This window comes from Gavialis gangeticus, unplaced genomic scaffold (genome assembly GCF_001723915.1).
Source record: "Gavialis gangeticus isolate Ggan-Ray unplaced genomic scaffold, GavGan_comp1, whole genome shotgun sequence".
Classification (NCBI taxonomy): domain Eukaryota; kingdom Metazoa; phylum Chordata; order Crocodylia; family Gavialidae; genus Gavialis; species Gavialis gangeticus.
The window spans coordinates 109,111,869-109,124,857 of record NW_017728992.1 but is presented as its reverse complement, the minus strand read 5'-3'; the positions used below and the strand labels follow the sequence as shown (position 1 = coordinate 109,124,857).

At 43.7% G+C, this 12,989-nt stretch overlaps 1 protein-coding gene across 1 annotated transcript in view; it reads left to right on the top strand.

Annotated features, from left to right (window-relative positions):
* CCDC178 (coiled-coil domain containing 178) overlaps positions 1-12,989 on the top strand; it is a 138,112-nt gene that overhangs the window by 53,066 nt on the left and 72,057 nt on the right. The window contains exon 8 of the mRNA XM_019526784.1: positions 3,197-3,350. Within this exon, the coding sequence (XP_019382329.1) occupies positions 3,197-3,350 (154 nt within the window). The remainder of the gene's footprint in view (positions 1-3,196; positions 3,351-12,989) is intronic.

Below are 12,989 nucleotides of genomic sequence, written 5' to 3'. Positions count from 1 at the left end.
TAAATCCAGATTAGAACTGGTCTGATAAATGCTGAGCTGGGTGTGTGTAAATGTGGGTTGATTAGCATTTGGAACACAGATTCCCCATCATGCAGTGCTCCCCTGCTTCTCTGATCCCAGAATTCACTGTGGTTTCTGCTTCGGGCTTTCTGTTCTCCATCTCTCATGTAAATGAATGGTCATCTGGTTCTATCTCAGATGCAAATGAGACCTAGGGCAGTTGTTTCACTCTTGTCACCCTTATCTGGAGGGTTTTAGGTGTGTCTCCCACTGCATCTTAATCAGTTTCTGTTTAGGTGGTGGGGGGGGAATTCTTTGTGAGTCAGACAGTCTGTGTCCTGTGTCAGGGTTCCCCAACAACATAGAGCTGAGAGGTAACAGTGCCCTGGGGCCTCTGGTTGTGTCTGCCTGGGACAGATGGTTTGGATATGGATGATTTTGCCTCAGGCAGGGGTTTGGACTAGATGACCTCTCAGGTTCCCTTACAGCCCTTCTTCTTTGTGATTCTGAGGAATCTATTTTAAAGCACTTGGGGGAGAACAAGATGATCAGGGACACAGTATTGCCAACACTCATGATTTTTGGTATTGTTCTTAAAGTTATGCTTCAGGAATATGAAAAACTTAACTCTTTATATATAATTCCCCCCCATATTATAAAAGCCTTACTCTGTCTGTCTGTCCGTAATGCTTTATTCACAGTCTGATTGGTTGTCTCGGCAGCCAATGACAATGCTTACTGAAACAGCCAATCAGAGTGGTCTGTGCTGACAGAAGTGCCACCATGACAGTGGGGACTGAGGGGCCGGAGCAGCATTGGCCTGCCCCCTCCTAGCCCTTCAGTCCCTGCTGTCATGGCAGCACTGTCCCCCAGCATGTCCGGAATGGGGTGGTGAGGCCAGCAGTGCTGGCCTTGCCCCCCTCCATGGCCCTGTTCCTTGGAGGCAGAGGGGAATATGGGGGCAGGGCGTGGAGAACAGCAAAATTCCATACCGTTGAACATGCTCAGGATATATTAAAGACTAGCCAATTGCCCATCAAGAATGACTGGTGGGGGGGGAGTGGAGCCACAGGGCCAGAGGCAGAGCGACAGCAGCATGGGGCATTGGGTGGTACCACTCCGTTACTGCCCCTCCCCTGTCATTCTTGACGGGCAACTGGCATGTGTGTATGAAAGAGCTAAGTTTTTCACATTCCTGAAGTGTAGACTTTAAGAAGAACACCAAAAATCATGAGAGTTGGCAATTCTGCTAGCCATTATGGATTTGCCAAGAACAAGTCATGCCTGACCAACTTGAGTTCCATCTATGATAATGTAACTGGTTCTGTGGATAGGAGAAGAGCTGTACATTTGATATACCTTGATTTAAAGGCTTTTGACAGTTTCCCATGACATTCTCATTAATAATCTAAGGAAATACAGACTAAATGAAAGTACTGTAAGATAGATATACAAGTTGTTGTGTCATTGTACTCAACAAGTAGTCATCAATGGTTCAGTGACTAGTTAGGAGAATGTATCAAGTGTGGTTCCCCAGGGAGTCTTATCTTGGGTCTGGTATTCTTTAACATCTTCATTAAAAATTTGAATGATCAGATTGAGTTCATGCTTAGCAAATTTGCAGGTGATAGCAAATTGGCTGGAGTTGCAGATACTCTGGAGGGTTTGGGCTGGGACCCAGAATGACCTGTATAACCTGGAGTAATGGCCCAAAATCAATCAGACAGAATTCAACAAGCACACAAGTACAAAGTCCTGCAGTTAAGGTGGAATAATTGCATAAATGAGTACAGACTGGGGAGTGATTGGCTAGGCTGTAGTACTGGGGGTTGCAGTATTTTAAGAAGCTGAATATGAGCTAATAATGTGAACTGGTTGCAAAAAAACAAAACCTGATGGCATACCTTACATTAACAGGAATGCCACTTGCAAAGGGAAGTAATTCTTCCCTTTATTGGTCACTGGTGAGGCCTCATCTGGAGTACTGTGTCCATTTTTGGGCCTCATACTTGGAATCTACCAGAGTGGCCAAAATGATTAGAGGTGTTGCCAACATTACTTATGAGGAAAGGTTGATAGAGCTAGGACTATTTTCTTTAGGGAAGAGAAGAGTGAGTTGGGATTTGGTAGTCTTCTAATATGTGAAGGTTGTAGGGGACAGGACTGTGGCAGTGACTTCAAACTGCAGCAGTGGAAATTGAGGTTGAAGATTAGGAGGAATTTTCTCACTGTGAGGGGGTGGTTAAACATTGGAGCAGGATACCTAGTGAGGTTGTGCATTATTAATCCCTGGGAGTTTTCCAGAGTAGGGTAAACAGACACTTGATTGAGATGGTTTAGGGATAATTCTGTACTGAGTAACCATCTTGACTAGATGACCTCATGAGTTCCCTTCTAGTCCTATGATCCTGCGATCTTACAACTTCTGTGCAAGGTTTCAGAAAGATTCAAGTTGAGCTAAATGCTTATGTTTCCTTCATCATCCTGACCAATATTGGTACGGGGGGAAAACAGGGTGCAGGGAGGATTGGTAGCAATACTTTGAGCAAACTGCTGATGTACCAAAACAACTTAACTAAATGAATTCAGTGATTTAATTCATTACTGTTCCTGTAGTCTTTAAATTTATTAGACGTACTGTGGCTGATGGGACAGAGGGTCCAATGTGGTTGTCATACTCCAAGGGCATATTATCATACTTCTTTTATTAAAATTTTACCTGTGCTATTATGGGGTGGATTTATCTTCTGGTTTGAAATAAATGGTGACTTTGGTGAGGTAGATGTCATTGTGAAATAATTTATGTAGAAAGACTATTCTATTCTAGAAGATGCTTTTTGGAGCAGTGGCTATCATTTATCTTGTTTATACCATGACTCGCACTGTGGTGCAAAATCTGGTGTAGATGCTACCTCAAGATAAGTGATATAATACTTATCTGTCTATTTTGTGTGGTCTTCAGTAGCGATGTTTGAGTACCTCAGCAGACGAGATTGTATTCTGACTAGAATCAAGCTAATATTTCCAGGATTAGATGGTCTGAAATCCATTAGTATATAAATGTTCAAGCAATTTACCTAACAGAATCGCAATAATTCTTTACTGATTTAAATCTGCTTTACATACCTTTATGGCGACGAACTACCTTGGAACATTTCTACCTACCTGGATAATCTTACTCTTGTGTTTCTGTTAGGAGTGAGTTAAAACGCTCTGAATCTCTTTGGACTGAATACTGTATGAAGTTAAAAGACACAGAGGAGAAGATTATGAAAGATAAAAAACACCTTGAAGAGTTGGTGAAGCAAAAAATAGCGATCCAGGAGGACACAAAATCTTGGAACAGTAAAGTGAGTTTTGCATATTTATAAACAAACAAGTAATTGAATTTACTTTACTGAAAAAAAAGAATATTTTGTATGTTCAAAAGTTAGATTCTTCTGCAATCTGAAATGAAAATATTGATTTTTTGAGTGAACCAAGAATGTTTGAGATACTATAATAATTGTATGGAACTTTTGAATATATTATAGTAACTATAGTTTGTAACACTGTTTATGAAAAGTAATAATACAGCGACTGATAGTTCTTTAAGTTACCTCTGCATTCTTGCACTTGACTACACTCCCACCAAGTACTGCCAAACTTTAAACTTTCTGTGGGGCTGCATAAGTGTAGTCTAGGGTCTGGAACATTCAAAGTTTAAATTACAAGTATTATACTTCTAGAGTGATTTTTGTTTTACTGCAACATTTATCTTTATTTTTGTTTTCTGCCTTATATAGTTGATTTACTATAGTTTTGGAACCTTTTAAAATCTAAGCTGTAGATTCTCATGCTGATAAGCTAACAATTAAAAATCTTGATCACATTCGACTTAAAATGTACTGATATAGTACACTATAAAAGATTATAAAATTTACCAATATAAAGGTCACCTATTTAATTATTTTATCATAGAGAATAAAAAGAGAAGGGAGCAAAAAAAATGTATTTGTTACCTAATTCATATTCAAGGGCGGGGGTGGAACGATTTCTTCCAGAATCCAGAACTTCTTAAATAAATATATTGTGTACAATCTATAAAAACATTGTAATTATAGTCTTCTCTGAGCTACATACATCTCCACGTGGGGAGCCATTTGAAGAAATTATGTGCATTGATCTTTGGCTTATCCATCCTGGAGACCTCAATGTGGCTAATTTGATTAGCTGTATACTAGGAGCATAGCTGTAAACTTTTTAGCAGAAACTAAAATGGCAAATGATATTTTCTTATGTGATGACATGCTGCACTTATAGCTCTGATATTTAGAGGCTTTTAAACCCCCCCCCCCACCAAAACCTGCATTTTCAAGATATTCTTGTAATTGGGAAATGAGGGTGTGGATGAGTGTACATTTTGGCTGCCTTAAAAATATAGGGGAGCTGCTTCTTGGAAGTACATATGCTTATTACAGGCTAACTGCTTTTATAGTCCTGTAACTATACAAGTTCCTCTGTCATCCTAATTCTGACACTGAATGAAGCAGGGTTAAAATTGGAGTGGTATTGTCATAATTCTGTCACCACCGTATTGTGCAGGTGTAAAAATCATGTTTATTGCACTTCCTTTTAGGCTGCATCTTGTTGGTTTGCTGTATACTACCTTGCAGCAACTAAGAGCGAGATCCAGAAAAGGATTACGTGTGATGTTGCTCAGCATTGCCACAGCATTGCCACACCTACCTATAGGTGCCAAACTCCAGGAGTGGCATTCACTGAAATTCAGTTTTACAGTTAGGCACCTAAATCATGTCTTTAGGTTCAGGTGATTGGCTCACTATTTTTTTAAAGTACGGTGGGGTAGTGCTAGAGGTAGGAAAAAAGTGAAGGGATTTTGTTTTTAAGATTCATAGGGAATAAAGTGCCAATTAAAAATAAATAGAAATATTTGTCAGTAACTGTCAAACTCAGTTCACAATCAGAGGTAAACATGACATTTTCTTTGTAGTAGATAAATTGTTTATTGAAATGTTATTTTAAAATGTTATAAATATATGAAGTTTTCATTTATAGTAATGTTTTATATATTACTTATGTTTTAATAATTGTGATTTCAATTTGTCATGTCAGTAGGTTATTAACAAAATATTGCACTAATCGATGGTTTCATCTCAGTAGACTTCCAGTTTTGAATATAATCTTTTAGTAATTTATAGGGTAAACTATTTAATATGCATTTCATTTAGTTATCCTGAAGAAAACTAAATTCGAAGAGCAGAAAAGTAACTTTCTGCATATGCTAAGGATACTATTTATGATTATATGCAATTAGTTATAAGAAATATATGCCTAAGTCAGGGTAAAAAAATCTGAATGATAGAATTTTTTGGAAAGCAGCCATACTTTCAACTAATTCCAATTCAATAAAAGAGAAGTTAGACCACTTCATTCTGGAGGGATTTACTTTATAAATAAAAATGGACTTAAAAAATGTGCCCATTATTACGGCTTAAAGTTACCACTTAAGAGGGTAGACGAAACAACCATTGGCCCTTTCTGATTAGACTTCAGTAACAGCAGAATAAAAGATGGTACTGAGCTGGATATTAGCTTTTAAATTAACGTTTGTATCTGGCCACACTTCATATGGTATCTTCTGGCCCTGGGCTCTAACTAATAGGAAGGTAATTCTTTAGTTTTCAACCTTCTAATTAAGTGAAGGAGAAGTTTGGATGAAAGCCTTAGCACTACAATCAAGAAAGATGATTCTGGAAAGAACTGCAAAACTCAATGACTATAATCTATAGAAGGCATAGGGGAGATTTGCAGAAGAAAACAGAACACAAGGAAAAAAAAAGTATAGTATAGATCCAAATTTTATGGAGCTATAGGTAGTCTTTCTTGCCACAAGAAAATGAAACTTAATAAAGAAACAGCAATTTTCCTGTTTAATTTGGGGAATGTCTTCACTGTGCCATCATGTCACGTAACAGAGGTTTAAATGAATAAGATAGCATATGTGCAGGAATCAGTGACTGAGAAAGATGAAAACAGTAAGTAATAGTACTTCATTAACCTTAGGCACCATTTTAAGAAAAAGTTAAGTGTAGAGGACTCTTATTAGGAAGAATGTAAATGAGGACAGTGCAAGAAAACAATTACATTAGAGTACCCTATTTGTAAATAATTTTTAAAAAAAAATGACACACTGAAAGCAAACACTAAAACAAAAGATTTAGGGATAGATCTGAAGAGACGTAGGTGCTTGAAGCACAATACAGGCAGAATTCAGGCACCTAAATCTAAGTAAGTAATCCACAAAAACCCTATCTAACCATGTGTGTGCTTGAGAAATTTTAGATGCTTAATTTTTTCCAGCAAATAAGCATCCAAAATTCCTACTATTATACATGTCCAGAACTTTCTCCATCTTGGCTGAGCTGAATGTCTCAGTTCTGATCTTTATACTTAAGGCTATTTGGGGTTCACAAAGTAGGCATCCCTGTGCCTGAGTCCACCAAGAAACCCAGGCTGATAACCTGTCCTTTATTCTTCTGTTTCCTGATGGTGATGAAGCAAGTGTCACCACACACATTTTGGAAGCATGAGGGCCAGAAAGCCTGCAACAGGTAGAATGGTCAATGTCAATGAGAACTTGGGCACCTGAAGGAGGGCTGTAAGGGTATTCATAGATGATGTGGTTGGCCATGTGAGCTGTTTTCTGCTAATTTCCCTTTTCCCTTTTGGCTAATGGAAGCAGAGACCTGAATTGTGGTTGCTGCTGAAACTTAGGTCCCATTCACTCATCATACTGTTTCCGGAATTCTCTGCTGTGCAATGGATAGGAACAAGATACCTCTTACAGTGGCAAACAATAAAACCTCCCTGCTCTCCTGTTAGCAATGGCTGTACAGGTAGGTTTAGATGTTGCACAGAAGAGTGGGCATCATATATAGAACAGGACATTTCCTCACCTTAGTTGTGATTGTTGAACATATTTACAAGTCTGACTTAAGGCCAGGACGGTTTTTCCCAAATCTTGCCAAGACTATTTTCAGCCTATTTTCCTTCTTTGCAGAAGCCATTTGACCTTAGGAAGCAGATAGAACAGGATAGCATCTTAGAGATAAACTGATTCAGAGAGGCCATTTAACCTTATTTCGACTACTAGCTTCTGTTCTTCCAGTGGCTCAAATGTCCAATGCTACCAAATATCATCAGGAGTTTTAATTTAGAAACAATTCATTTTTGTCTTCCAGTGATAGTGAAGCAGAGCCATTATTGAATGAGGACGTGAAAGAGAGCTTTTGTTAGTCCTTTCTAGTGAGCTCTTGAAGACAGTTGTTTGCAAGCCATTCCTGGGAAATGTTTCTGTGCTATATAGTAGAAAATAGCACAATTTGATAAATGCTTTCCAGACCCAAATATAAAGATTAATTTGCTTTGCCAATGAATGATTTTATGCATCTGCCCTAGTGTTTTGTTAACGTATAATTTCAGCTACTTTATACCTACTTCAGAACTAGGGAAGTAAAATTCCTGGCAAGGAATTCCATGAAGCAATAGGTTTTTTTCTTAGGGGGAACAAATTTTGGAAAAACTAAAATAACTGCATTTATTACTTGCTTATTGAACCAAAATATTGTTTCACTCAGAATGATAATTATACTATATATAACTTAGCAAAGAGTACTATTAACTATGTGTGTGACATAAATAAATCCTTCTTTTGAACAGAGATGGAACTGCATGCTAAGGTACCTGCATGTAGTTTTTGCTTATTGCCATCTCTGTCAAATTGGGGGACAGGGGAAATGAAATATTGAAAATAGAAAGTATTCGTATTGTTGATTTGTAAACAAAAGAAAGGTTAGGTCATTAGGGCCCAGAAATAATGTAAAGAGAGATGTTTGGTACAGATACAGAAGAAACCTGTGTTTCTAGAGATAAAGCTCAGAGTATTACATACTCATTATAGTACAGCTTGAACTTGTAAGATCTTCATTAGCACTGTTCCTTGAAGAGTCAAGTTTCCCGTGATGGTGTGGAGGAAACAGGAGAAGCACGTTACCTGCTGAGTCAGCATAAGGCGGTGAAGCAGCGACAAAAAATGGGGCTGAGTGACAGGACAAGCGCCAAGGAAACCCCAGCATGTGCCACCAGTGTTTAAAGAGCAGGAACCCTGCGCCCAAGTTAAAAACAGCCCACCTGAGGAGATGAGAGGACAAAAAGTGTGGTTTGGAAGCCCTGGGAGGGGTCAATGATCAAAAGCAGCCTGCTAGTAGCAAACTCACTGAGGCGGCTCAGAGGAACCAAACACCTTACCTGTAGGTTTGTTCTGACAGTTGGGGACAAATGATTGGAACCTGACCAGAGACACGGGACCTGAAAGAGAAGACAGAGAACAATTCTGAGTACAGTGGGGGCAAGAGCGGCTCACAGTGGACCATTCTGACTGCAGATCCTAAAGTCCAGGATAGAGAACTGAGAAGGGACTAAGCCCTGGAATGAAAACTCGAATCTTCGAGTTTTGTATTGTTTTGCTTTATCTATATTACGTACCTCAGAAGGCACTATAGGAAAGCATAGTCTGTGTGCCCTGGAATATCTATTTAAGATCTTGAAGGTTGGCGTAAGGCAGGGTACAGGGGAGGCGGAGCCCCAGAAGAGGGCACCAGGGTTGGATTAAGGACAACACACACAAGGATTAAGATCTTCCTCCCAAGTTATATAGAAGAACAAGTCATGGCGGGAGAGAGTGATTGCCCTTACCCACGCCCCTTTTATATAATGCTAGGAGCATGCTGTTCGCTTGTAAGAGAACTGAGACCCATGGAAAAGTTGAGATGCACCTCATGGGGTAGGCACGGGCACTTCTGCATTCCATTTGTTCAATCACCTGTTTGTCCCAAGTGTGTGCAAGATCATTCCATCTGACTCTTCTTATGCATCATAGCCACAAAGCACCCTACAGCATGCCACAGCAAAGAAGAGGGGAGACAAGTGTACTCTCAGTGCCTAGTTTCTAGTGACAGGGAGGTTGTTAGGTTAAAATGTAGGTTAAATGGGAGGACAAATTCTTCCTGGACTTTATTGGTGCCTAGTAGAAGCCTTGAAGGTTGGGGTTATTAGACCCCTGTAAGGCCTCTTCGCTGCAGCTGGGCAGCTAGGTCAGCAACACTCATCCCTCTTAAGGAGGACAGCTGACACTGAGCCTGCTGATTGGTTCCAAGGTTGCTTTTAAGGAGCTCTTGCAGCACCTGGCCCCTGGTGCTCAAACTGGCCTCAGTCTGTACATAGCTGTCATCTGTGTGACTTCTCTGGTGCCTGGCCCTGCATTCCTGCCCATGTACCTAGTCTCTGCACTTCAGAACACTGGTTTGACCTTGGCTTGCCTCCTCACCTCTGCTTCTGGTAACCCATCTGGCTCAGCACATGAGCACTAGTTTGACTTTGGCTTGCCTCTGACTGTGGACTCTGGTAACACCCCCAGCTCTAACCACTAGGCTGAACACTCTGTGGGCCCTGAGAACCCCTTTTGAATGAAGATCAAGTTTTTTTCAACCTCTTTATAGGAATATCAGATGCTTGAATTCATATATCGTATCTGCTGATCCAAGACTACCCTTATTATACTGCACCTTCCATAAACTTGGTGAGCTCCATCTTGAAGCAATTTTAATTTATTGCATCAAGTACTTTGTTTGGAAGATCATTCCAAGTATTCATTGTTTTGATTTTTAGGAACCTTCTTGTAACTTTCAGCCTCTCAACTATTCGTAGTTATGAATTGTGCTATAAAGGGGAGCCACGGGAGGGTGGACAATGAAGGACTCTCTGGAAAGTTCTGCTGCGTATTCCAGAACATTGTTTGTGAATTTAAGTGACAGTTTTGATGCAATTCACCAATGGGCAGTTTAGAGCGTTATTGCTTTGCCCACTGAAGGGATTAACATCGACCATTCTCTTCCCCCAATGCTCAGGAGGTAAGAAAGCTAGAATGGTTTAGTTAGGGATAATCCTACTATGAGCAGGGTGCTGGAGTAGATGGTTTTATGAAATTTTTTTCTGTACTACTGTCTTACGGCCCTATGTTCCTAATTTTGCCACGCTCTGCTGACTTGAACACGTACAACACATCTGTTGTTCTTTAATCTGTTTATTCTCCAGTCTGGCCTGAACTCCTGCTTCCTTGTTACAATAGATCAAAGGTGGCTAACCTGCAGCAAGTGTGCCACAAATGGCACAGGCAACCTTTGAGTGGTCGACAGCAGATCAGGGAGGGGACAGGCAGCACAGGGAGGGAACAGGCAGCACAGTGGCAGATAAGCAGAGCAGCAGATCAGGCAGAGAAAGGGGATCAGAGTGGCACTGGGGAATAGTATGGGGCTAATTTGTGGTATAACTGCTGTGGCAAAGTGGGAACTCCCTGCTTAGCCACAGTGTTAGTCTCCCACCTACCTCTGGGCACACTGCCTGCCTTTCTCATCTGCCATGCCTTGTTGCTCAAAAATTAAGGTCTTAATTAGGTGGGAGGCTGCCCTTCATACACCCTTTTCCCCTGGGCCTATGTATGCAGCTCCAACCACCCTTATACTGCATTCCAAGCCTCGCAGATGTTCCTAGCAGCTGAGCAGTGTGAGGCCAGGCTCAACTCATCCCAGTGTTAGGACTCTTGCTTCCTGCCCTATTACTGAGGCCTCTCTCACTCCACCACCTCTCGTGTGGTCTCTCTCATACTGCCCCTCCTTTTCCGGGGGTCACAGTCACCCTGCCCTTTCCCAGAGGGTCCTGGGGCTCATTTCCCTGCACTCTGGCCAGCAAACACGCGGCCTCTTGGGCCTCTCCCACGACCCTCATCCAAGTGAGCATTGGGGGAGTTAGCAGAATACTGGAGTGACTCTGCCTGTAGTCCCTCACCAGGGTGCTCTCCCAGGTTCTCCAAAGTAGGGGCTCCTGACTCACCCTGTTGTTTACCCATGGCACTTCCTCAGCTGCCCCATCCAATTGGTCTCTGACCCACTTGTGGCCTCAGGTGCCTGAATGCTTACTTGGACCTAAGCTGGCCCCCATGTTGGCAGGGCCTGCCCTCGAGCCCCCTGCTCACTGGGACCCACTTTGCACCCTTTCCTCACATGACCTCATTTCAGGCCCACCTGTTCACAGGGCCTCACTACTCACCCCTCTCAGCATTCACATGTGACCATATCCTGGCTCCTAACTCTGGCCTCTCTCATTGGGCTCCATGCCACACACACACTTGGGGCTCCTTGCCTCCTCACAAGGCTCCATGCCCTTTGGTAGGTTCTCCAGGCCTCCCAACTGCCACTCTGGTGTAGGCCGTTAGGTGCCCCACTGCACCCCGCCGTACACCTCTGCCTCCACTGAGGCACATACTCCCCTCCACTACTCTGGGACCTGGGGTCAAACACACTGCTCAGGTGCCACTCACCAGTGTGTCTGGCCCACAACTCTCACTCCTCAGGGTCTTGCATCCCACACAGGGTCAGGTGGCTACAGTCATGCCTGGCCCCAACTGCCTCCAATGTTAAATGACCCACCCGAAGGTGGGGGTGGGGTTTAGGCACCCCTGCTTGCCTTCCACTGGGGTGGTAACTGGCCTGGCGTTTCTGGGGGGCTGTTCTGCCACAAACAGCCCCACCAGGCCACCCGTCCCCGGCAGGGTGTAGTTTTATATCATGTCCAGGACCAACAGCCTCCTAACCATCCCCATCAGCTTTTGCCCTTATCTTCTGGTGTTACTGGAACAGCAGCTCTACCAAGAGATGTTATTTCCTCAGTGCCAGGCAGCAGAGTGCCGCCTCAAGCTTTGCTGGCCTGGATCTTAAAATGGCTGCTCATCAGAGCTGGGCCACACCTGCCAGTTGACTCTTCAGGCTCTTCAAGTGACAGACACCAGAAGTGCTCTGTCACATCTGCCAAAAAGGATGGCCGTAACTATAATAAATGTAGCTAAGTATGTCATCACCTTTTTTGGGGTTTTTTGTGAAGACCAGGGATCTGGGTTTTTTGTTTCCCATGGAAAACGGGGGAAAAAAACACAGATTTTCCCCTTTACCAGAGACACATGCAGATTTCTCATTTTAGCAGGGAAACCTGTAGATTTTGCAGTTTTGCAAAGAGCTCTCTGCAGGCTGGCAGAGTTCCAGCCTGCAAGGGCCAGGGAGGGAGCAGCAGGAAGGTGGCCATGCAGGGTGGTCAGGCAACCTGCTGGTAAGGGGAGCTGTGGTTGAGGCCTCCATAGGGAGGTAGGGAGTTGGGCAGGGCTGGAGCTGCAAGTGGGGCTGCGGTTGGCGCTGTGATCATCGGGGCTTGGGGCCCGGGGCTCCAATGCACAGCTGCAGCGCCCCCGCATGGAGCAGAACAGGGCTGCAGGTAGCTCATATAGGGGGTGAAGGGGAAGGGACCAGCTCCCCACTGCTGTGCACTTCTGAAGACAAGGGGGTGCCATGCCCCTCAGATCTGTGTGTGGACGGGGATGGGTGTGAGCTGCCTGCTAGGGGCTCAGACTCGGGCTCCCACTCTGCTGCCCTCCCCTGGGGCCTCCATAGCCCAGTGAGTGTGACCTGGCACTGCAGGACAGAGCGGGGCCATGGAGGAAAGCTGCTGCATACTGTGAGCTCTGCATTGCCTTAGCGAGGTGCCCCTTGTACATGCAGCATGCACACAGGCGGTGCATTGCCAGGGCAGTGTGGAGCTCACGGCAGCAAGTAGCTTCCCTGCATGGCCTTGTGGTTCCCTGCAGTGCCAGGTCACACCTACTGGGCTCTGGAGGCCCTTGGGGTGGGGGGGGCAGCAGGGCAGGAGCCCAAGCTCACACATGCCCCCACCTCTGCCCCACGCACCGATCATGGGGTCACAGGTCCCCCCTGCCTCATCTGAGTGCATGCAGCAGTGGGGAGCTGGTCTTCCCTGCCCTTCCTGCAGCAGGCGGGGGGGGGGGGGGGCGGTCCCTGCACCACTCAAACCCCCACCACCCCTTC